The sequence below is a fragment of the Apteryx mantelli genome, chromosome 2, assembly GCF_036417845.1.
Source record: "Apteryx mantelli isolate bAptMan1 chromosome 2, bAptMan1.hap1, whole genome shotgun sequence".
In the NCBI taxonomy this organism is placed as follows: domain Eukaryota; kingdom Metazoa; phylum Chordata; class Aves; order Apterygiformes; family Apterygidae; genus Apteryx; species Apteryx mantelli.
In genome coordinates this window covers 161,343,270-161,368,538 of record NC_089979.1, presented here as the reverse complement: position 1 = coordinate 161,368,538, position 25,269 = coordinate 161,343,270, and the positions used below count along the sequence as shown (strand labels likewise).

The following is a 25,269-nucleotide window of genomic DNA, read 5'->3' as shown; positions in this document are numbered from 1 at the left end:
GGAAACATGCCAGCTGGCACATATTTATTTAAACAGACAGAGAACATAAATAATGTTTGCAATATTTCCTGTGCAAGGGTGGAGGGGCTTTTTTTGCCACCTTATAGAAAGCCAGGAACCGTATGGCCCTACGTGCTCTGTGTGTGTGAGAGATGGAGTTCACCCTGAAATAGCTGCATGCATGCACGAGCACACACAGATCAACAATTTGCAACCTGAAGAGCTTTGAGACATTCTGATTTAATGGAATTATGCCCATGCCCATCAACCTACAATTTAATTTTATTTAATTAATACCTCTTGCAGATACAGTTGTACCAATGTAAGTGCATGTGTATTGATATAATCTCTGTAAGTATTGGCATAGATCATCTTTTAAACTGATATAAGTTGTTTCACAGTAGGAAAGTGTTCTAATATTACTATCCCTTGAAAAAATGTCACAACACTGTGCATAACAGTCTTTTTTTAGCAGCTTGCTACTGTATTTCTTTGGGGAATAATATGTATTGCTGATTTTTTTTTTTGTCTGTGTGAGTAAAATACTTTCCTGAATAAGTGCTTGGTTATTTATCAGAGATGGAAGACCAAGAGAGCAATCACTTGACTATATTCCTGAACCATGTGCTTAAACAGATTTTTTTTGTGCTTGTTCACAGCTTTTCATATTCAGTCAAACTGCATTTTGCACTGATGAGCAAAGTGTAATACATGCAAAGTATGTTATTTAATGGTTGTGTTTTATTTTAGAAACATGAAGACGAAAGCGAAGGTTGGCTCCACAGGCAGGTAACGTTGATCTTCTCTTTGCAGTCAAATTTTAAGTAGATTTTTTGTTTGTTTGTTTGTTTTTCTCTCAAAGAGAAAAAAACTAATTTCTAAACCTGAGAAGGATACTTGGAAGGTGGTGGGATTCATACTGTAGAAAACAGTTCCCACTAATAAACAAGCTCTTTCGATTGAACTAGAGTGTAGTGTACCTGGGATGCCATCTTCTTTGGTAGGTCCCAGCGGCCAAAACCGATTGTTAGTCTGCGATTTACTTGGATTTAAACAAGCTGAAAAAGTGGTGCTGGTTGAAATTCCCCCAGTCACAGATTATCCACACAAGACCTGTCTGCCATAGAAGTAGTCCTTAAAGATTGATGTTGATTTTAAGCAGTACATTGGTTGTTTTCCGGTCTTCCAGGCAGGAGAAAAGTCCACTGTTGAAAACAGAAGATCAAAGGTCATTTAATTAAAAGGGCCTGTGTCCATTCAGAGCCCAAATCATGCAGATAGGACTTTTAAGTCACTTAAGCTAAATTTGACAAGATTATCTATTTGACTCTTTGCATATGTTTTCAGATGTAAGAAAAGCGAAAAGGAAATAAAATTGTCAATAAGGCAGTTGAAATGATGAGGGCTTACATGAGACACAGAATAGGAAGGAACTGCCTGATCAAGCTTAATATCCTGTTTTAAGAGAACTGTGTCACGTAGTTCTTTTGACACTGCAGTTCCTGCATAACACTGTTACTTTGTACGGTTGTGTGCTCCCATCCCCCAGATGAAACATAGATGAAGATAAGCCCTGAGAGAACAGAAATAGCAAATTTAAACCCCTGAGAAGTTTAGATTTGTGCGATTCCCTTCCCTTCCCTTTTTCTGAGCAGGTGGTTTTTTGTTGTTGTTGCTGTTGTTTTTCCAATATATGTCTATATACAACCTGTAGATTTCCAGCAGGTGAATCTCTGGAAGATCATTTATAACACTTTCCCAGCAGTCAGTATATGAAGTGATCTCAGATTTAGTTAAGCTATTCTTTAGAGAGAAGCTGCTGATACCAATTCAGTCACAACATTGAACTGTTTTGCATGGGATATGGGAAGGCCAGACAGGGAATAACATGTCAGTTAAAGAACTTGCACCGTATTTTTCCAAGTCCAGATTTAAAGTATTTCACACTTTTGTCACAGTTTGTTCAGAAGATCCAAGAACCTAGAAACTACAGTATATCAGTATACAGCAGGAATAACGATCTCCTCTGTTCCAGTGGCTATCCTACAGCAATGGGCTATGTCTGATCCAGACAAAAATTGATTTTACAGAGAAAATAGCTTTTTTGCTCCAAGCATTTCAAATAATCTTTTACTTTACTCCTGTATAAAATAAAAACACTGCCAAACTATTCTTCACATTCATAATGCTAGTGTTGGCTTAAATAAATAACACATGCTTCAAAGACGAGTCATGTCTACAGAAAATTAAATTGCCTGTATTTTGTATCTTTAAAAAGGTAGTTCACAGGGATCATTTATTTTATAAGCCCAAGGCTAGGTTTAATCCTTTCCCTGCTATTTACTTGGGCCTCCATTCTTCTGAAATTTAATGCAGTACATTAGAAGGACTTCCGTTCATACACTGCTGTGGTTCTTCAGCCATACACCTACTATAAGGGCAAGAATTAAAGATGGTGTCTTGTCCTGAATAACAGTAATGAATCATTTGCCCATCTCTAATGGGTCTGCTCCACAGAAATATACTTTGTTTTACTGCATCATATACTTAGTTTGAGGATAGAGAAGGCTGTTTGTTCCAGCCAAATGAGTCAGACATCTCACTACTAAACTAATACTTGCTATAGACTTTCAGAGACATTTGATGCTGCCCTTCAAGTGCTTTTGTTGGAGTTTAAAGAATTACAGAGCTCTTTTGCCTATGTATCTGGCAATAAAATTATTTAAATTTCTAGTTTCAACTAAATATATGATTACGAGGATAATCTCCTTTTCTATATTTATGTTTTTACTCCATTACACATACATCTAAATAACTGAAAATTTATTTTCAAGCAATGTGTGTCCGAGTCTGAGAATGATGTGAAAATGTTACATGCTAATGTGATTTCTCTAGCCTCTTTTAGGAGGAGATGAATTGCACCCCAGGCAGCCACTAAGTGAGCTCAGGAGTGTGACTCAGCTCGAGATAAAGACTCCTAGGATTAGACATTTTAATATAGGTGTATACATATGAGTCAGGTGCCAAGTTCCCCACTGTTGTCAGTCAATATAGTCTTCAGTGTAGCCAGCAAAGTCAACACACCTTGTGCATGATTCAGCTCACCAGTAAGAAGACACCAACTGCCTGGTTGGCCAGTTGGTACTATGAACTCCATTGACCAGACCTTCTTTTCAAAAGTATCCCAAATTAAAATCAATAGGACTGAGGAGTCTAGATGCTGGCCTTTCTCTTTAAAATACTCCTTTGGTTCCCAAGTCACACATATAGAAAAAAAAACTTACCTGAACTTTACTTTTTGGGGGGAGTTTGATCTGGAATAGAGACAAGCTTCACTGTAGGCCAAGAGCAAGAGATGGGAGAGAAGACGTCTGTGCAATGACAGAAGATACTCACAAAAGACAGGAGGGAGTCTTCAGCATGACAGGGTTAACGTTTTTCAGCTGAGATACTGCAAGTTTCATAGGGCATATGACCCACGCATTTGAATTTTTTTGTTGTTATTGTTGTAGTTTGGTAACTCAGTGAGATTTAATAGTCTGTATATGGAAGGTCATAGTAAATGCTGCTGTGTTCCTTCCTGGGCTTAAGTTTCTAAATGAATTTTTTTCAAGTCCAAAAACTTGGGAGAGTGTCTCTCCAGCAGAGGCAAAGAGAGATACTGGTGTCAATGTCTGTGTAGCTGACAGGGTAAATTACTCAAAGTATAATGAGAAATATACAGTATTTACACGTCCTGCTAGAAAGTGTCTGTCACTCCTTACTATATTTGCCATATGACTTGGCCAGAATTTTCAAACCTTTTGCACAAATAAGAATGGGCACATGTTCACAGAAGCTGACTAGGGATTTTGAAAGTTTTCACTGCTTTTATTCATATACCTGCTTGTGCACTTCTGGACATAACAGTCAGATTGAACTTTATTCGTATGTTTGTTTAGATATACAAATGCTTTGAAACAGTAATTACAATTGTAGATAATTTTGTTTGAATTTTTCTGAAGAAGCCTTTTCCAGATAATGACAGTGATGGTCACAGACAGACAATGTGTCAGCAAGGGAGATATCAGACAATTGCTGAACACCTGTTGTAGATAAACTTCACTGGTGTTTTAATTGTCTTAGTTTTTTAATCATGAATGTGGCCTGAACAAAATTAATTATAATTCAGGGTGCAATTCCAACTCCACCGAAGGCTGTGGGCTTTGACATTGACATCAGTGGGACCAGGAGATTACCACACAATTGTTTCAAGATATATAACCTCCAAAACTGCCTGCATGGGCTGGCTGGCCTCCTGATAACGATTCCTTTGGGTTGCATTTTTCTTTCCAGTTGTCCTATTTCCCCCGTGTTTCAGGTAACCTCAGCCTACAAATAAAGAGTTTTGCTCTATCAGAAGGTGAGTTGTTGAAAACCTCACACCATTTTTCTTTCCCAGCTCCCTTATCTTCATCCTGACAGCACAAAAAAACAGTAATGATTCTCTTATATGTAGTTAATAGGCAGTAGGAAATGAGGTTCCTTTAAATAAAAGCAGAGATCAGAGAACCTTACCAGCAAGACTGACTTTTTAACCCTTAAAGCACTTTTGTCATGTAACAAGCCCATAACTGACCTGACATTGCCCTAAAGTCAAAAAATGCAGCATAAGTATAATTCAAATATCATAATTCAAATAATTCAAATATCAAATTCATCTACCACAGATAACAAAATGTCTTTTGGTTATGCATGCGGCACTTAAATAAATAATCCAGTTTTCATGGATTATTCATGGATCCAGTGGAGGGGAGTGATACCCAGAGGCATGGACTCATCTCCTCTCCAACTGATGACCTTGTCTTTTGGTGGCAGGGCCCTGGCTTCAGAGATGGCTGTTGGTATGGTGACCCCACCCTTAGAGACCAGCACAGGGGTAGGGACAAAGGAGGAAGATTTGGCATTGCCACAGGGGTTGAGTATGGTGGATGATGGAGTGAGATCACCTCCCTGCACCCAAAGGTCAAGGCAACTACGTTGTCCCAGTAATGCCGATGGACATTTAGAACAGTTCATTGGATTTAAATGAAGTATTTACCTAAAAGCAAAGCGTTAAAAGGCTTCATGTCACATCTGTTTGTTTATTGGAGTTGTTGTGCTGTGACACTGTATTGGGAGATTTCTCCCAAAGAATAAATGCTCCAATTCTCCCCATGGAGCAAAATCATTAATTCTGAGATGTGGGCAAAGGTGGATCAGAGAGAAAAAGGAAGACACTGTGTTGTGGAAGGGAAAAGGCATCATAGGAGGAATAGGAGAGGACGGGGTTATTCATATTAATTGATTTCCTATTTAGAACTTCAGAATGAACCAGAAAAATGTAATTCTCACAGAAGTACTCATAGTCAGTACTACACAGCAGGCCAAAACTAATGCCAGATTTCAAAGAACCTGCTTTCCTACTGTTTTCTGTGAAGAAATATGTGGAGTCCAGCCAAAAGTGTGTGAAGCACTGCACATTGGAAGAGCAGGAGGCAGGGAGGGTATTGAATGACGAGGGCCCAGACAGACCAGCTTGGAGCTGGATCCTGTGGAGCTGCAATATGATGATGCTGGGCCCACACTACTGTTTTCTGCCTTTTAGATGTCAGTATTTTTGGTTGTGTTGTATTTATGCATGCATAGGGCTTTCAGGCCCACTGACTCCCTATAAAATGGGTAATTTCTCTTTCAAATGTTTGTCCCAGTGCACATTCGACTGTGTGCTATCTTCAAGTCCTCAAGGTCAGAGACATTTATGCACTTCCTACCCATGCTGCATGCACCTTTTCTTTCCGTCTTTCACCAGAAAAGTCTTCCACCAGTGGGTGCAAATCTAGTGATGCTCAAGAATAGGGTCCCTGTCCAAATGGCCTTTAAGGAGATCTTTTTTTTTTATTTTTATTTTTATCTCGTGCCAGGACTTCATACCCCTCTCTAAGCCCTAAAGCAGCTCAGACTGTCCTTAGCATTGTCCACTCACTCAGGCATCTTGAATTCTGCCAGGCCCAGGATAAGCATCCTAGGCTCTCCTCAGTTTCTTCTTCTTCTCCTGGTCATTTGCAGATCCACTGACCTTTTTCACACAACTCAGAACACCAGCACTGATCCCCTGGGAGTCACGGTGCCCTTCAGCAGCCTCCCATCACTTTATCTCTTCCACCAAAGCTGAAGTCTTTAGTGGCACCATTTTGATACACAGCAATAAACAAGTTGTTGGAAATGGAGTTGCTGCTGCTTTCTTTTACTGATAGTGATGCAGGTTGGCCAGTCTCACCAGCTCCTTCTCCAGCCACAGGGTGGGTCATCTTTTGTTTAATCTCAGTGTCTACTGACTCATGAAAGTGTTTGTTCCTGATTATTCCTTTAACTCCAATGATGACCAAGGCCTTGCAGACTTGCATTTGAGGAGACCTTGCATTCAAGTAGACCTCAGCTCCAGCCACCTGCATCCTTCCTCATCCACCCAGAGGGGCAATCACCAATCTTTCAGCATCACAGCTTAGCAGTTCTGAGAAGATTTGCTTCCTGAACCAGGTCACTGTCCATTCACACAGGCCCCAGAATGACAAACGGGATCAGGGAACCACACTGGCATAGTCTGGCTTAAGCTTGAATTTAAGATGCTTTGGAATCATGTGAGAGTCACTTTTCTTCCTTCCCCCCCCCCCCTTTAAACCTGAGTCTGAGTGCACTGAGTTATTGCTACTTATAGTTGACATTAGATAGCCTTGTCCTTCATCTGCATAAAGCTAAGAATTTCTGGAAACTGGCCTTGGCTATTTTTGTAAAATTTGTCTAAATATAAAGGTCTAGCTGAGCAAAAAGGCAAGAGCCACAAGGACTTAAGATATGCCCTATTGAGTCAGATAGCTACTGCATCACTCTCTCTTTACCAGTCACAAAAGCTGATGGTATTTAGGGACAATGTCCGAGCCTGGCTGCTTTCTGCAGTGCATTTCTCTCATATTTCACAACCATCTACAATAACGGGACTACAGATGTTAGAGACTATGTTTATGCCTATTCCTTTTAGTGTCTGTTGATGAATCATGAATTTGTTCAAACTGTTTTTGTACCTGCTAATCCCAGCTGTCTTCACAACCTCTTGTGGCAAAAAATTCCAGAGGTTTTCTACCTGCTGCATAGGAAAAGTACTTTCTTTTACCTGCTTTAAACTGATGATTTCCTGTTCTTTTCAAGGAGTACTTTTTAGCTCTAGCATTGCGGATTTCAGCAAATAATAGTCAGCCAAAGACTCAGACAGTTTGTATCACACACAGAAGGAAAACAAAAAAAAGAAAAGAAAAGAAAAAGATACTGTTTGTACTGCTTAAGGCATGTGCACATCCATACAGGAGTGTTCTTGAGGTGCTTAGACAGTTCCAGTGTAAAAAACAGTTTTTTCATTTAAATGCCACTGTTTGAAATTTTGTTTGCTTACTAATGTTTAATGCATAAACTGCAGTTCAAGCCAAGTTCACTTCAAAATCCCCCATGTAGCTCCCTACAGTATAAACATCTGTTCCAAAAACCTTCCGGTCTGATCTCTCTGCTTGCCATCCAGGCCAAGTCTCAGTCTCTGTCAAGATTTTAAATGAAGTTATGGTGGTGTTAATGTGTAGCCCTTCCAACAACAGGAACCTGCAAACAGACTGCCTTGTAACATCAGTCGAGTGCTGAAGGCTAGCATCTGTCATTTCTGCCATGCACCTCCTCCCTCCACTGCAACTCCGAATGAACTTCAGACTAATCTGCACAAAGCCTACTTTCACTGGCAGAGACATAGTGCTGGAATACGTAATGCGGTAGACAGATATAGAAATGTAAGGTGAACTCGTTGCTATTTACCTCAATAAAGTGAAGCCTATTGAACAGAGGGTTTGTCCATGCTATCACAGCAGGTTTCCAAGGGATTTTCTCCTGTCATGAAAGACATCTGAACGTTATATATAATTTCATGTTTCAAGTCCTAGAAAAATGTCAGTAACAAATGAAACTACTGTTTCATAGAACTTCAGCAAGCAATAAATGGGCATACTTTAAAATATACTGAAAAACTAAGCGGAGGAAAATAGAAGGAAAAACAAGCAGTCTGAACCCTCTAATGTAGTGCTGATAAATCTGATGAATAGTGGAAAGAACATTAATCAGTGAAGAACTGGTAGCAAAGGAAAATACAGTAAGAATAGTGTGTTAGTGTGTATGAGAAATACAGAAGGTTTATTTCATTGCTATAAATGTTTGCATTAGTCTCCCTATGCAAACAAGTTCTTGCTGGTTCAGAGTGGTATCTTGGCATGTGCCAAGCAGAAAGCAAGGGTGTTTCATAAATATCGAACCACAAGAGACTGAGCAAAAAAGTGTCCCTGATGCTGTCATCAGCCCTTGGAGAAGAAGCCCTGGAGCTCACCAGCATGGGGAATGGGCCAGGACAGGCAGGGCTCAGCCAGTCCCGGGGAAGTCTGGTGTCACGGAAAGGTTCAGCAGATGTGCAGCTTTTGTTCTCATCCCAGCTATTCAGAATACAGAGGAAAGGAGCTTCAGCTAACCCATTCCCTTGGTATAGTGCTGCTGTATCACACCATATGTGCCATCCTGCTGCTCTCCCTTGTAATCTGCTGTTCAACCATCTCCTGCAACAGAGACCTCCCATGTGCCTCAGGGTTTCTGCAGTAATAAAAAAACAAGAAGCTTCCAGGAAATGGTTGCTTGCCATATGTGTTGTTTGATTTCCTTACATTGAATCCCTTATACCTCTGGCTGAAAGTTCCAGTAATCCAGCGGAAGTCAATCATCATGTTCACCTGGGAGCTTTGTGTCAAAGACAGTTGCACAGGATAATCTCCCCCTTTGTAAATAATTTAGTGGTTTAAGCATTTGAAAGAAGGTAGGAAAAGACAGGAATTAGATACAGAAAGATGCTGTTTGTTAGTCATGTTTCCTCGAGGACAGGAACAGATCAGTTCTTTCAGCAGAGTAAACAAGATTTGTCATACTTGTGCCAACGAGGTTCAAACCCTTTTCAAAAGGCTTTATTGCCACTGCCCCGAGCAGTCAGCTGTACAGGTGCACATTTTGCTTTGCAAATGGGAATTGATTTTATAGCCCTCCTTATTGCCTATCTGCCTGTCTTCCCGCAGCTGAAAGGTGTCTGCTTCTTTATGAGCTCAGAAAAAATGATTTTCAAAACTCCAGTATTAGCTTCTCCAGCTGTTTTTTTTTTTCTTCTTTTCTTGGTCTCAGAGTGTTTTTAGGGAGCACTCTCTATTTCACTGTAAACTAATTTCACAGTTTCTTGCAGTGTTGATCAATCTTAAATACAATAAATTAATGATATAAAAATGCTTATATTTGGTGTTTACAGAATGAAGAGCCAATTTTTTCCAAGGACGGTCGGAAGTTTTTCTTTGTCCGAGCCATTCCTCAGGGAGGACGTGGAAAATTCTATCACATCGCCATGTCGTCATCACAGGTGAATCGCTCACTGCTGCTCCTTTTTTATCCTACCCTGAGTGGAAAACAATAGAAAAGTGTTGTTTGTGCTCACTGCTGAGAGACATGAAGGTACAAATACAGAATGTGGATCTTGTGCATAAAAGAACACATTTGGTGGTAGTTTATCAGGCATAAGATAAGATTTTCAGGTGAGATACTTAGAAAAAAAAAGTCTACCTACTCTCTCTTTTCGGAGACTATCATTACTTTGTTCTATTTTTTTAATGTCTTCCTAGTTGTACCTAAATAAGCTAATCCTTGTACTACCATAAAGGCTTAACCGGAAGCTCTGGGGGATATTGGATTAGAAGAAGGGTTTTCAGGCTGTTCTGCACGAAATTCATCACGAAATTCATCATTCATCTGTGAATCCTGTAGATTCACAGAAATATTTGAGGGGGAAACTGTAGATGCATGATTTATTTTTAACAAGTGATGGAATGAATGAATGGAATGAATTTCCTTTTTGAGAAGAGAAACACAACAATAAGCTTTGCTCAAGTATCTTCTTTTAGGAATTAAAAAAAAAATCTAATTCTTTTTATTTTTGGCAGCCCAATAGTAGCAGTGATAACTTACAGGCTGTTACATCTGGTGACTGGGATGTGACAAAGATATTGGCATATGATGAAAAGAGACATAAAATGTAAGTAAAGTTTGGTCTGATAAATCAGTCGTCTGTTGTTTAGCATTGGACTACAGGGTTAATGAGTTTACAACAGTATTTTGATTGTATGAACAAATGGAGATACTAATAAGACCGAAGGAGAAGCTGTCTCTGTTTTGGCTTAACCTCTTACACCATTCCAGTATATCTTGTCTTAGTTTGAATTTCTCTGCACAGTTCAAACCTCTCTTTCTGTGACCATTAAATACAGGATACAATTGTGCAGAGGAGTGATTTCACCTTAAACAACTGCTGATGTTAACCTTTGAAGGAAAAAAAATGTTTTCCTTGACTGCCTAGATAGTCAGTTCTAGAAAGAACCCTTTTTGACCTGCAAAAATATCGCTGCATTAGACGAAAGTAGTTAGCAACTCAAAACAAGCTTTTTTCACGCTTGTCCTTTGTGTTGTAAAATAACTACTGTAAATTTCTACTTTTAAAAATAGATTTCAAGAAAGTATATGAGAAGATGTTCAGAAGGTTTTCCTGAATCAGTTATCCTATAGATTCCTTTTCAGGCAAACTTTCAGTTAGATGCAAGATTCTGAACTCTCAAATTCTTCAATTTAAAACAATTTTCCTCTCAGACACACTTGTCACTGACCTACTCAGTAAAAAGTCTCTGGATTACGGTAAATTTTAAATGATCATTAAGAGCAGAGCGTGATACTCCTTCAAGGTGTTGAATAGCCTCAATTACCAATAGCTGCAGTAAGGGCTAAGGGTCTTCAATGCTTTGCAGAGACGAGCAGCAAACCAGCACGACTGCTCTTATTCACATTTTAACAGCCCAACCAAGCAGCAAATATCCTATGCAATTTGTGCAATCAAAATATACATCTAGGCAAGCACAGCTGATTGGAAACAGATCGGCAGGACTAAATACTCTGTCTGACGTGTCTGACACCCCGCTAACAGTACGCGTTTGCTCCTATGGTCAGTCCATATTCACATGAAATTCCTCTGGTGGATCAATCTGAAACCTGCACGTTGAATTGAAGTTGGCCGCCTCCAGCAACGGCAGCTAATCCAAGGTCAAGAAAAATTAGTTCATTATGGTCTCTGGAAGCTGGTGCTGTCACTGGATAACAGGGCTTTCGCTGTTTAGCTACAAAAAGAGGTGACCACAGTGTCAGCAAGAATAGAAGGTGATGAAGTATTCTTTAAGTTCAGACCCCTGCTTTTACAAGATCAGCAAAATGGCTATGTGAATGAAGATGTTGTAAAAGACACTTGTAGTAAATACCCTCCTAACAACACAATTATCTTTATGATTATTTTTTAGTTATTTCCACAGCACAGAAGACTTGCCAAGAAGGCGACATTTATATAGGTATGTATTTTACAGTCTTCCCATACAGAATTTCCCACTTATTTCAGTCTTATATGATTCGTTATGTAAGAGGTTGCTACAGAGACACTCTCACGTGTTTGTCTTTAATGGGATTGTAGCGTGTCACTTCAATAAACAGAACTGCATAACAATAGTGAGCAAAATGCTTGCCACCAAGTTGGAAATGTTTGAAATTTAGCAATTTTCTCATTTTCTTTCAGATTTGAAATTGGTCTCAAGCCTGATAAACTGTCACACAAAACAAAACACTTTCCAACAAAATTGCTTAACACTTGAAAGATTTCAGAATTGCATAAACTAATGGTATAAACTGTTCTTTATCCTTCCAGAATGCAGTTTTCATAGAAGTTTAATAGCACCTCGCCTCCCCAGGCAATTGAAAAGAAATAACACTATTTTTCTGAAATTCCAGAGGATTTTAGTTTCCTCAGTAACTATCAAGAGTAAAATGTTAGTTTCTAGTAAGCTATTGATAGTGTAGCTGTCGCTGAAGTACGGTGGGAGCAGATTACAAAGGGGAGCAAAACCAAAAATTGAAATAATCATTTTGGACATTTATTAATTTCATGCACCATTCCTAATCATCTTAAAGTACCAGCTGATAAATCCTCATAGTTCTCTGCAAAGTAGAGTCACTAGATAAGTCATGCTGCTCTTTCACAGAGCTGGAAACAAAAGAAATCCAGGCAATATTCTGTTTTTCCTTCTCTATCACCCTGCTTCTGTCTTTGCCTCTCCAGCGAGGGGCAGAGCTGGTGCTAGAACCATCAATAAGGGCCTGCCGGTACATTTTCCTTCTCTAACATGATGTAATGCTTTTTTTTGTTGTTTTTCCTCAATGGGGAGGAGACTAGAGCAAACTAAATTCCCTGTGATTTAATCATTTTTTCCATTCAAGACCTCTATACCCTGTTCACTGTACTCCACAATTTCTTAAGAGAAGTTCAGCTCAGTGTTTAGTTTCTTGAAGATAAAAAAGTGAGGAGAGGGGCAAGGGGGAAAGGAAATCAAAGCTATTTTGACCAGTCACTTCAATGAAACGGGGGAAAAAAGTTAATTTAAAGTGCTTCCTGCACTACCTAGCCAGTTTTAAGGCAGAGATGTGATCTGAGCCTAAACAAGAACCCAGGAGCTACGCAGCTCAGTCTCTGTGGCCCTAAACAGGTTGCTCAGTCTCATCTCTTTCTACCTTGAAGTGGTAGCAAATGCACTTAGCTTTACAGTAACACTGGAAAGATCTATTCATTAATAGCTGGAAGTATTTTGGTGTTGCAAAATGCTGTAGCAGTGCAAAAGTTTATTTATTAATATTTCCCAATAATCTTTAATTCATTCTTCAGTCTATAATAGTCTTCTACAAAATGTTTCTGAGTGTATGGTCAGGCCAGATTGCCTTCTTCAAAAACAGACCCTAAACAAAAGGTTTTCTTTCTAATTGGGTGTTATATGAGTAACTATTTAAACCCAAAGAAAGGGGGGTGGCCCTGGAGGCAGCAGCTAGCAAGTCAAACCAGTGAGACCACCGGTAAGAAATTTAAAGAAAGCAGTTCCAGCCGTCTATTTTCTACTATAAGATAAGCTAGTGTGGAAATATGGCTCCTCTGTTTCATGCCTTCCTTCACTGAATTAAGACTTCCTCTTGTGGAATTGCAACCATCATTTGGGGGGAAAAAAAACTACCATTCTACATAACCACCTGCCCTTGCAAAAAAAGACATCAGTATCCCTTTATATATTCTCCATTCAGGCAAAAAAAAAGGGGGGGGGGCTATTACTGCTATTTAGGTTTGATTGAATGGAAATGCTTTGTCTCTTAGTAATTTTGGACACATTACATTTACGTTCTTTTTCTACAGTACAGTAAAGTTCAAATAATGTTGCTTCCAGATAACATTTGCTCAGTGACCTTCATGAACATGTATTAACTTTTTCAGTGCAAGCACAAATGGAAACTTCAACAGACGGTGTCTGTCTTGTGATCTGATTGAAAACTGTACTTATTTCAGTGCATCATTCAGTCACAGTCTGGAATACTTCTTACTGACATGTGAAGGTACGTTGGGTTTTGTTATTGCGGTTGTGCTTAAGGACAGGAGTTAGAGTGAACGCTGATATGTTTAGATATCCTATGTACCCGTTGGCAGTTTTGAAAGACTGGCTCTAAATACCCAGGCCACTTTGATTCTGAAGTTTTACTCTTAACAATTTTTCTTTCGTTTACCGATTTATTTGAATTAGAAAGCAGACATGTACAGCCTTTAGCTGTGCACACCTTCTGTTGGGGGCAGAGGCACGCTCTTTTCGCCACTCCGAGCCTCCCTGAGTTAAAGAGCAAAACCCAGAGGTGATAAAAGTTCAGTTTGTGAGATGCAAAGCGATGAGGTGGGATTCGCTGTGGGGGACTCTGGGGCTGAGCTACAAATTCTGCATCAATTCAGTGGCATGACTGAACAGTTTGCCAAGAAAAGGCAGTTAGCTAGAAGTTATCGAGTGGACAATGTGCTTGGCGGTTCAGTACATGCTATCAGCAATTGCTCGCCATAAATTTCCCATAACTTGTAATAACTTATAGGTCTGACAGATTTCCTGTGCTTGAAATCCCTTCCAGTATCCAAAAGGCTAAGGAGAAGGGGCATGTTAGGAGAGGGCATGTTGGGAGAGGGCATGTTAGGAGAAGAGGAATGAAAGTGGATCACTTTAATAATGTATGTGCTTCCTATTATTCTGTCAGCTTTCTACATCTCTATTATGAATAAATTCAGAACTCTGTAACATTTAATCCTCTGTAGTTTCATTCTGCTTAATTATCCTAAATCACACACAAGCACGCGTGCAGGCAGAACCGGGTGGCAGCGCCGCGTGCCTGTGCTGGTAAGCGTTGCTCTTACCCGTCACCCACTGCTGCAATCGAAGATGCTCAAACAAATACCACAAAGCGGCATGCCACAAACAAGAAGGGCCTTGTTTTCAAAAGATCGGACAAAACAATGAGCGTTTATACATCTAAAGGGCAAGCACCTGTTGCGTATGCTGTCGCAGAGCAGCTCAGTGCTCCCTTTGCTGAACGCCGGCGGTCTGTCCGGCAGTGCACCGACTGTCCCTTCTCTGGTTGGCAAGCGTTTGCTGGTGCCGGTAACGGCTTGTAACCGAAGATAAAAAAAAAGTATTTGAGATAGTAAAATAGGAAATAACCAGGAAAATGAAACTAAAGGAGAGAAACAGAATGGTTAACCCGATATCAGAGAAACTTGTGCACATAGACAATTTCTAAAACATGTTCTGCCCCCCAGAAGGAAAGATAGACTGCATTTTAGGGAGGCATTTATAGGTAGATTGAAAAATACCTGACAATACACTGTACTGAAGGAGCACTGACAGTAGAATAGACTAATTAGCTTAACAGACTACCTGTAAATCTCTGAATTACGGCAGACACATGTACCGAAATTTCACTTCCCACCAAACCTTCAGTACTGTAGTAAATGTTACCATGTTTATGAGGTTTGACTCCTGACAAGGAGTCAAAAGATAATGATTTTACTCTGACCAAGCCCATAATATGCCTTTTTATTAACTTACATTATGACCTAAGTTGAAAACTTACCTGCTCAGGACTGTGTCTCAACTTAACCTCTCTAAAATGGATGGTAAGGTTTATAAAATTAGATTAACCAACTGATGCTTATAAAGTACTTTGTGATATTTAAATGAAAGGCACTGGAAATGAGAAACACATATCTCTTGAGAAAAAACCAGGAGTGTGCTGGCATTGCTTATTTGATCTCAAAGGTTGCAAGCTGGAAGATTTCTGCTCACTTCTTTGATACCACAGAGGCAGCATATAATTGTCTTAAAGGACTTTTTGCTGTCCTATAGACTGTGCTTAACAGCACTGCTACCTGGCACAGAATGAAATGAGAGAAGTATCCTACATTAAAAGGTAACCTCTCTTTTCGAAAGGACAAAGTAATGCTTACTATCAGTAGGCAACATTTATTACAATCACTCAGTCGCAGAAGGTTAGTTACCTTATTTTTCATCTAATTTTATATGCTCATGATTGAATTACTGTAGCAGGATCTAAGGAAACATGATGCTGTGCAGACTGCAGTTAGATTATCTCCTCTAGACCCTGCTGAAAAAGCAGTACGTGCTGTACGTGCTGCTGCAAGGTTGCTCCTACTGTCATTTTCACCACAAAATATGGGCTTACACTTTTGTGTCCTCTCATAAACCAGCACAGGCACTGCCCCTGATCCCTTCTGATGCAAACATAACGAAGGTCTGGATGCTACTGGTGCGCTACTTTATAGTGAAATTATATTGAGGATGGGGATCCTCATCTGGAATAGAATGTAAAATTCAATTGCACAGAGAAAAAGCAAAAGGAATCACAAGATTTGGCTACGGAAAGTAAGTTACTCCTGTTTCCTTAGTGCAGCTCAGTCATATAAGACACAAGGTTGAATGACACTGACCCAGTAAAGCACTAACACCCATTTACAGCTGTAAAAACAGGTTCAGTTCCTTCTCGTCCGGAGAATGAAGCCCTCTCAAGGACTATCACTGTAGTCAGCTCAGTAGCGCTTTAAAGTTTCCATTTTAAATAGGTGCTCCTCTTCCTCGGTGACTCCTTCCTCCACTCCCCAGGGTAACCCACCAGCACTGTTCAACCCTCCATGTGAATAAGGCTGTTCCTGGTGGAAGAAAGGTTGTGCAAGCAGTTCTGTCACGTGCCAAATTGTACTTTGTCGCTCTGTGTAGGGGGTTTGGTTATAACGTCTTCACTCTCACAGAAAGTCCTTCAAAGTCACTGAGATTTTTACTTAAATACACAGAACTGGCAAAGATTTGGGGGATCCTGGAGTTCAAGCCCTGGTATTGCAGACAACTGCATCATATAATTCTTCACATTAGTTTGCCAGTCTCTATAATGAGATCCCAGCCGTAAGCTGACCTTGGCCAGCCCACTGTACTTGGGTAGGCATGATGTTCCCCACAAAGAGTTAATGCCTGCTAGCTTTGAGACAGGAGGAATAGTGAGGAAGACCTCTGGCACATGCATATATTACTGCAATTAATGCCACTTAATACATGATCAAAATGATTGGGGTGTACGCTGCTCATGGAATGCCTACCAGCCTTCTAATTAAAGTTCCCCATAATCATGCATTATCAGGAAGGGATTAATCATTTTTAGGGATGGCACAAAGAAAATTGGTAGTTACACAGAGGGGAGAGGGCAGTAATGAGGGCTAAGAGAAAACCATTGTCTCTTTCTTGGCATAGTAGCTGATGACAGAGAAGAGCCTTTGCCACTGGACTGTGTATTATCTTTTAATTTATCAAGCAATTTAGGGAAAAAAATCAGTTTCTGTTTTGACAAGAGACAACAGTGTGACTTAGAAAAGGAAACACTTTCTGTATGTCCTGAGTCCTTCCTTTTTTTCCAGAAACAATAAGACTGTTTTGATTCAAAATATTTATTACTAAATCACTGTAGTTTATCCTAGCTCTTTGAAGATTATCTCTGCCGGAACCTGCATTTGTAGCTGAGCTGGGAGCCTTTATGGTCAGTATAGTGCAAGTAAAATGATTTTAAAGCTGTCTTTCTCTTTGGAAAAAGGAAAATAGACACTTCTAACAAAAAATGTTAAGGTATTATCACCTGATTTAAATGTCCTCTCTAGCACTGCAGTTATCAGTAGCTTAGCCCAGACGCTGTAGATAGTAATCACAGGTAATAGGGATTAAGTTGATTCTACCTTTTCAGCGGGTAATTTTGTAGCTGTAGACCAAAATGATATGTTGTAACTGAGCTGTTCTTGATAAAATGCCTAAAGAGGCAGGACGAGAGGGATTTACTTGGGTATAAGTCTGCTTTTCTCCAGGTTTGTCCTCTAAACCAGCAGCTGTGATGCCAATAGCATTGTAACTGCACTCAGGACCCCCTCGTGCTGAAGGACGGCTCCAGGCCTGGGGAATCATGACAAACAGGATTTATATCTCTTTTGTCCAGCCATAACACCCTGGTTCGGACCCATAGGCAGAGAACAAGTGGTGTGAAAACACTGGATAGAGAAATTGTTGAGGCTTAAGGATCTCCCTTGAGAGAGTGAATCATACTAATGAAGAAGTAACGCAACCAAATTAGTGATAATTTGAGTCAAATTCCTTACTCTGCTGTGCATGTAATTCATTCTGTCTGAGTATTTATAAATTTTAAAGACAGGCACTGCAGGTTTATTATATACAAAGCCAGCATGTAGCTATAAACTTCTCAGCTCCTTAAACTGTTTCTTGAGAATTTATTTACCTTCTTTCCTCCCTCTTTGAGGAATACCGAAACACCGCCTGGACATGAGAACACTCAGAAGCATTACTTGCTGCTTCCAGTTATAAGGTTTATTCTGACCATTAAAAAGTCCCTTTATTATTCTATACTTATTTTACTTCCCAGGTTTTTGTTGGAGTCAACAAAAACTTTCACTTCCAAGTTGCATCAAATCTGCACCAGCCCAATTTAACACAGCAGAGTCCAGATCTTGTTTAGCAACATTTGGCCTTCCAGTATGGTCTAAAACCATGTTGTGGAATCATTTTATAAATATGGATTTTTCTACCCTCTAATCTGGTTGCAGCCCAAGCTCCTGCCCACACAGATGACACAGGTCTGCAATGTATTATTGAACTTCTGAAGGAACCCCTATACACATAAATTTTTCATGTAGGTGGTTCTAAGTGACAAAAACATTAAGTGAAATTATTAATTTATAATGAGAACCTCTTTAACCCTTGGCATCTGTGCTTGTTGGAACTAGGATTCAGAACTGGGCTCACATCCTTGATCAGTCCAATGATACTAAATGTGGTTAGTGGTTGCTAACTGCCACCACCTCCCTCTTAATAACGTGACAACAGCTTCTTACTAAAAACCACTAGCCATCACTCCTATGGAAAACAACTTTCAAAAGAGGTTGGAGGTGGTCAGAAAAGTGGAAAAACTGGCTGCTGATTAATGCAGCACCATGTGCCACATAACCAAGTGCCAAGTGGTGACAAGCTTAGCCAATGTGCAGGTGGGTGGGAACATCCTTTAGAAATGCTAACTTCCAACACCATTAGGATTAGCATCTTTCAGTCCAAGGATTTCAAACATCATGATGTTGTTAAATGTGAGTGAACATAAAATTCAGAGCATGTTTGTAGTAGTGTATATATACCTAGATGCTACTACTGAATAAGTGCAAAGACTTTGTCTTTTTGAGGGTATATATTTTGTAAAATCTCCTAGTATTTTCTTCTGTCACAAGATTACCAGTTGAAGAAACTAACTTAACCAGGAACATACCCCAAAGAAAAGCTAAATCAAAAGCAATAAAACATTTATTGATGAATTCCACTGTAACAAAATAACATTTTATGTTATCCATATTCTTACAGATTCATCAGCACTTTTTATAATGTTGAGTTTTGGGAACTTTTTTTTCTTAAAGCTCCATAAAATCATGGAGATATGATTCTTAAGGTTCAGTCATACACCAAAATTTACTAATTTTAGCATATTATTCTATAGATTAAAATTTCTTTCTGTAATACTACAAAAAAAAATAGGTTATACTACTGCTAGGGTCTTACTTTCTGATTAAAGGTGTCTGAATCCTGTCTGCTTCAGTAAAGATCATGCCATTTGTCGTTCACTATGAGTGAATCAAATCACATTTTGCCTCAGTTTCTCCATTAACGACAATAAGCAATGGGGTGTCAGAGGCATTATTAGCTTAAGTTTGTACATCTTTGTCACTTTGAACATGAAGATCCTAATATGATATACATACAATGTCTCAGGACAATTCAGTATTGAGATTTATCAGGATACAGAGGAGGATGGGATAGTAGTTTTACCATTGGTAAGATAAATACAGCACTAGTGTTTAACCTGAGTTATGGAAAGATATTTAAAGCCCTTTGCAAACTTTCCTCAGCTGATTGGGTTTTTTTATGCTTTTACCAGGTGGGGAGCAGAGGTACAGTGAGAATTAGTGGCTCGCCTATGGCCATATCTTGAGTCAAGTATTGTGACCCCCATTTCCTTTCCCATTTTACAAGACTGCACTCCGAGGAAAAGCACCGTTGGCTACTGGCGCAGACCAGCTCTGTAGCCTGTCTCCATCAGTGCAAGGTGCATAATTACCCTCGCCAGGATTTTTGCAATAATGTACCCATCAGGGACGTGCCTGCCAAGCTCCCGCAATAAGAGGTTGGCTCATGCCTCGAGGCAGGAGGATAATGAACCTCTTTCTACGTCTTTCTCAGTTCCTTCATTTAATCAGACCTTTTAACCTGTGCTGTTTGGGCCAGACCCACCCTCCCTGGAAATCAGTGGAAAACCTGGAGATGAGGATTTTTCATCCTTACTATGGACAAGCAGATGACAGGAGCATTAAATCAATGATGTAAGGTGTCTACCATTCAACAGAACTAGTGCGTAAAGCAGTTTTGTCTACCAAACATTACTAATGTATTACCTCATATATCAGACAGAAAGCTTGCATACCATAGTCTCATCCATAATATTCCTAAAATCAGATTGGTCTTAGTAGTTTTTCCCCTAAGCATCATTCTCAGGTAAAATATCAGTACAAGCAATAATGAAAGTGCACAGCTTAGCTCTTGGCTGGATATATTTGGTTATTTATGGACCACAAAGCAACTTAATATTTAGGCATATCTGCAAAAATAAGTAGGTGCATTGTTTTCTTTGTTCCCTCTCTATAAGAAAATGGTCTTTTTATTTGTAGAGTGTTAGCAGATTTTATAAATCCAGTGTTGAATGTGAACATCTAAGATAGACCAAACACATTGGTCTTTATGATATTTGTTTTTATTTGTTGAACCATATCTAGATTTGGAGAGTTCAAAAACATTTTTGGTAGCAGTGATCTAAGAGGTCAAGCTGTAAAATGATAGTTAGGAGACACGGGTTTGATTTTCTTCCCTGCCACAAACTCCTTTAGGGAACTCAAGCAGGTCATGTAATTCCAGCTTCCTAGAAGTGCTGTGAAAATAAAACCCACTACTGTCTTCAGTGCTCAGATGTGCAGTGACAATAAGGGACATGGGAATCCCAGACAGATAAATTATCAGCGTGGATTTGAAAGATTCAGTAAATCTTGAATCTTTTCCTTGCAGAGAAACCTACCTAGTAGAAACTCTGCTATTAGTATGCAGACGATCACTTCTGTAACAAAAACAGCATGTAAAATGATTAAATCATACAAAAGTGAAGAGTTAACAAGGCACGGTCGCACACACTTGCTGTTAGCTCACAGCACTGCGCAATGTTTCCTCTCAATAGCAATTCAATAACTGCTCTGTAATTACATTGCAGGCTCTAATAAGTACGGGCCCAATCCTCCAAGGTGCCCAAAGCTCTCAGCTCCCACCAGCCACAGTGGGAGTCAAAGATGCTTGGTATATCAGACAAGACTCTCGGCACATTGCGAGACTGGATGCCAGCAAGACCAGCCTCCCATGCCGCTGTAATATCGCTCTTTGCCTTTAGAGATAGGTATGACGTTCAGCCATCTCTGGAACAAGGGATTGAGTTTTGAGTTATAGCTGCAGTAAAGTCGCAATGAAAAATATAGTAAGCCTTTTTAGCTTAAAGCGCGTAATTATGTATTGTATGTTTTTATGGCAGTCAGAGTGTGTGAGGAACTGAAAGACCCCAAAACAGACACATGTTCTCTTCCCGGCGTGCTGACAGCCCAAGTGTAGGCGCACCGCAGCCGCGAGGAGGACGTAGAGGTTACAGCAGGGATTTCACGCTGCTGCTCTTTTGGTCTGGGGCGTCCTTGGATACAAACGTGCGTGTAACTTGCTTCTTGTAGGTGATATGCAAGGAGCAATCTTTTAAGAAGGAGTTGAGCAGAGAAAATGTAGTTGTTTGGCAAAAACTGTAGGGAGAGTGTTCGGTTAGGGATGTCATCAGTCTGTAACAGGTTAAAATGACTGAGCCTCTTTTTTGCTTTTGAGAGACGAAGAAGCCCAAGTTACTGTCTGACTTCTCCAGGTAACCACTCAGCGTGGCCTGGGGCACCTCTGCCAGCTGGCATGGGGAAAGCCTGCTGCCGTGAGTACCAGTCTCTCACTCGACATCCTGAAACAAACATTAAATTCCAGGGCAAAAATAGCTATATTTAATCCCTTCTTAACCTTAGTTATGTAGAAAGCTTGCTCCCTAGACACATCTGTAAAGCATGTGGGTTTAGTGTCAACTAATAATATTATAAAACTACCTATTGTGGTAATGACAAAGCTTTTTGGAGAGTCTCTGAAGCACTTCTTGCTGAAATTCAAGTAAAAGCTTTCTAAATGCATCCAGTCCTGCTAAGAGGGCCAGCGCTTGGCATATCAGGTGATCTTTGGCAAGGATCGTAATAAATGATGTTGTAGAGGTAGTTTAAGAGACTTCATTAGAAGCTGCAATAACTACTGGTGCTGAGGCAGGAGCTTTATTAACTGAGTCAAGAGCCTATGGATAGAGAAATACAACAGGCCTGTCCCGTTTCAAACAGATGTAAATGTTGCTTCCCAGATTTTACTAAAGGAGCATGCACCAGCTGCCACCACACTTCAGTAAAGCCATGGTAGTGGATCTAAGGACCACATGTAAGGCTGAGAGCCAATTTTAGATGCTTTCTAGAAGCATAGCTGGCCAGCCTGCAGGCACACCAGGTGTGTTAGGCTATGGCTGGGAGGAGAAGGAGGCTCATGGACAAGGCGATTTCTACTTTCAGTCCTGGCTGATCATGCCTCTCTTGCCTCAGCTTGCCTTGCTGTGAAATGCAGTAACCCTTCATAAAGCACCTTATAGCATTTTTCTTCAGTAGATCTTGGAGGGCAGCAAGGTTGTAGGTCCACAAGGTCTGGAAGCCCGTGTAAGTCAGAGCTGCCGCTGCAAGAGTCCACCACATCCTCTACTCACCTTTGGGGCTGCAATCCCAGCCCTGTGCCAGCACAAGCACTCAAGTAGATGAGCACTGAGCTGGGTCCAGGAACTGAACTGAATTATAATCAAATATTAATTCAAATTATTGTAGTTTTCTGCAGGGATCAGGTCTAGAAGCTGTTTTTCTGGATGGCTGCAGGAACATTTGTGATCCCACAAGGGAGCGGGCAATGCTGGAATGGGACCAAGTGGCCAAGGGTGGGTGGAAGCGGACAACACTAGTTTAAATTTTTTAGGGAACCACAGAGTGAAGATTTGAGATTATTTTATGGTCTATCATGTGACTGTAGCTGTACCAGAGTAAACTGGTATCTATATTCTCCCTATTCACAAATATATTATGATCTTCATCTGCTGGCCCAGAGTCCTTATTTTCCAACACCCAAAATGTTATGAGATGCTTCAGCAGAATGATTTTTTTATGTACTACTTTATATGCAGCTAATGGAGGTTCAGATTTTCTGTACCATCTGGGCTGTCCTTGGCCTGAATCTGGTGTGAACAGTAAGGGGTAGAAAGCAAGTATTAGACACTTTGTATAATGGGGGTCAGAGCATGGTGCTGTCTTTCTGCTTAGAGCAGGGCAGAGGATCCCTGGGAATGTGCTATTCTTGTGCTACTGCAAAAGTCAGACTCACTAACCAAAATATCTGGCTAACAAAATCCAAGACACATGAGAAAAACAGGGGTAAAAAAAACTTAAGTGTGACTAAACGTTGTACAGTGCGATAATGTCGTCCAGGAATTGGGCATGACGAAACGGTGTGGATTCAGGTTTCCCACCCTGTTGAATACCAAATAAGCACAGCAGTCGCACTTGTGCCTGGAAGGGATTCCCGGTTGTTGCCAGCATATTAGGTCACTGGGTGACTGTTATCTGTTGTGACCAGAACGGTTTCCTATACAAGGCTGATTATGACAACTCTTCCTTTTTGTATACCCAATAGCAGGAGGCTGTAATTAGTGCTTCAAGGCAAACTGCGACCTTTTGGAACTTTTCCTGAGGCTTATGAAGCTTAAATTAGTTTCTGCTGTTTGGAAGCATGCACAGACTTAATCTCTGGGTCCTATTTATATTATAATTACTGTATAATTCACATTTGCATTCACTTGGCTTCCTTTCTAACTTAACAGTTAAGGTTGGCTTTGGCGTCTAAACTCCTTTGTGCATCCTTCATGGGTCAGAAGTCCCGTGGGTGAAGGAAGGATGGGGAGCACCCTGTCTCACTCTCTCACATGCTAGTGCTACTTTAAAATAGCAGGCTGATACGAAAAAAAAAACACCTTTGCACAAATAGAAGCTATCGCAAGAGCTTCTTCTCCGGGAAAAGATAGGATGCTATTAGTGGGTTGGGATTTAAAAGAGAACTTCTTTTCTGTCAGCTGTTAACAACATAGTTATTAAAGTAGTCTGAGACTAATTAAAATGGTAGGTTTTATGGATGTTCCAATTACATTTTGTCTTCCTTTAAATAGACCATTCATTCATGTTATAAAATATTTCACTGTATTGCTATACATTCTTAATGCTGTGTAAATTACCCATAAAGACTCAGTGACATGGAATAAGTGAACAAAAATTTATGCACGAATATTTAAGAATAAAATGAACAGAAAACACCTGTTATTTCCAGTGCTTCAAGAAAAGATTATGGAATGAAAAGTGGAAATCCTATCCCTGTTCTTATCCCAATTCATATCTCCTATTCATATCCCAAGAAGCTTCATGTTCCTTGCTTTTACATGATTTGATCCTGTTTTGATTTTGACTCTTGCTTTGTAAATATGAGCTGTCTGGCATTGCCCAGAAGATAATCTATCATGTGCTTATAGCCAGGATTCTTGACATTTGGTCATTCCGTGGATTTAAAAATATATCAAAACTCTACTCATAGGAGATAAATGACCATGACAACAGGCTTCCTATGGCACCTCAAATAATGAAGCTTCACAAATCAAGCAGTGGCCTCCTGCATGTTGAGACCAGGGTGCATGTGCATTATTTTCAGCTATATGAGCGACCTTGGTTGAACTCATTATTCTGCAGTGAATAGTACAGATGTTACCATCCCATAAGATTTAAAGCTTGCTCTAAGGAAAACTGCTTCGTTCACCTTGTTTGCCAGCTGGACCAGCTCTGCGGTTTATTGCTGGCTTTTGTTTTCTCTGCATGATACACTTTTAGCACTTTATTAATGCAGTAAGTACATTAAGGATATTTCAAAACCTGGGAATTCATGAGAGGGAAATAGCTTAATAACTAGACAATGAGAAGCAGTTATTTATGTTTTTTTAAAAAAATTAATATCCAGCATATCAATTATTACTTGTCCAGCTAAGATACCATTATTTATTGTAAGTTAATTTTATTTTTAGAAAAGAACAAATTAAGGGTCTCTAAATCAATTTATACTAGGTTTTTAATGGAAGAACACAAAATATATAATGGAATTTTACTCTGTTAATGTTAATGAGTTGTAAATGGCACAGAGAAAGGAGTATCTTCTTTTATGCTGTGATTACCCTTTTCCCTTGAACATATCAACAGCAGGTTTAGCAGGGGAGCTGGGTGGAGGAACGGGTGCTGTAACTCTTTCTCCCTTTCCACAACTCCCCCAGAAATGTGGCCTTTGGGTAATGTGGTGAGAACATGGCTGCACAGGTTCTCCATCAGGATGGCACTGCCATCTGTAATACATATGAAACATGGGATCA

General features: G+C 39.9%; 1 protein-coding gene across 1 annotated transcript in view; it reads left to right on the top strand.

The window, feature by feature from the left end:
- DPP6 (dipeptidyl peptidase like 6) overlaps positions 1 to 25,269 on the top strand; it is a 438,719-nt gene that overhangs the window by 385,904 nt on the left and 27,546 nt on the right. The window contains exons 12-16 of the mRNA XM_013943645.2: positions 751 to 789; positions 9,389 to 9,496; positions 10,074 to 10,165; positions 11,472 to 11,519; positions 13,475 to 13,593. Of these exons, the coding sequence (XP_013799099.1) occupies positions 751 to 789; positions 9,389 to 9,496; positions 10,074 to 10,165; positions 11,472 to 11,519; positions 13,475 to 13,593 (406 nt within the window). The remainder of the gene's footprint in view (positions 1 to 750; positions 790 to 9,388; positions 9,497 to 10,073; positions 10,166 to 11,471; positions 11,520 to 13,474; positions 13,594 to 25,269) is intronic.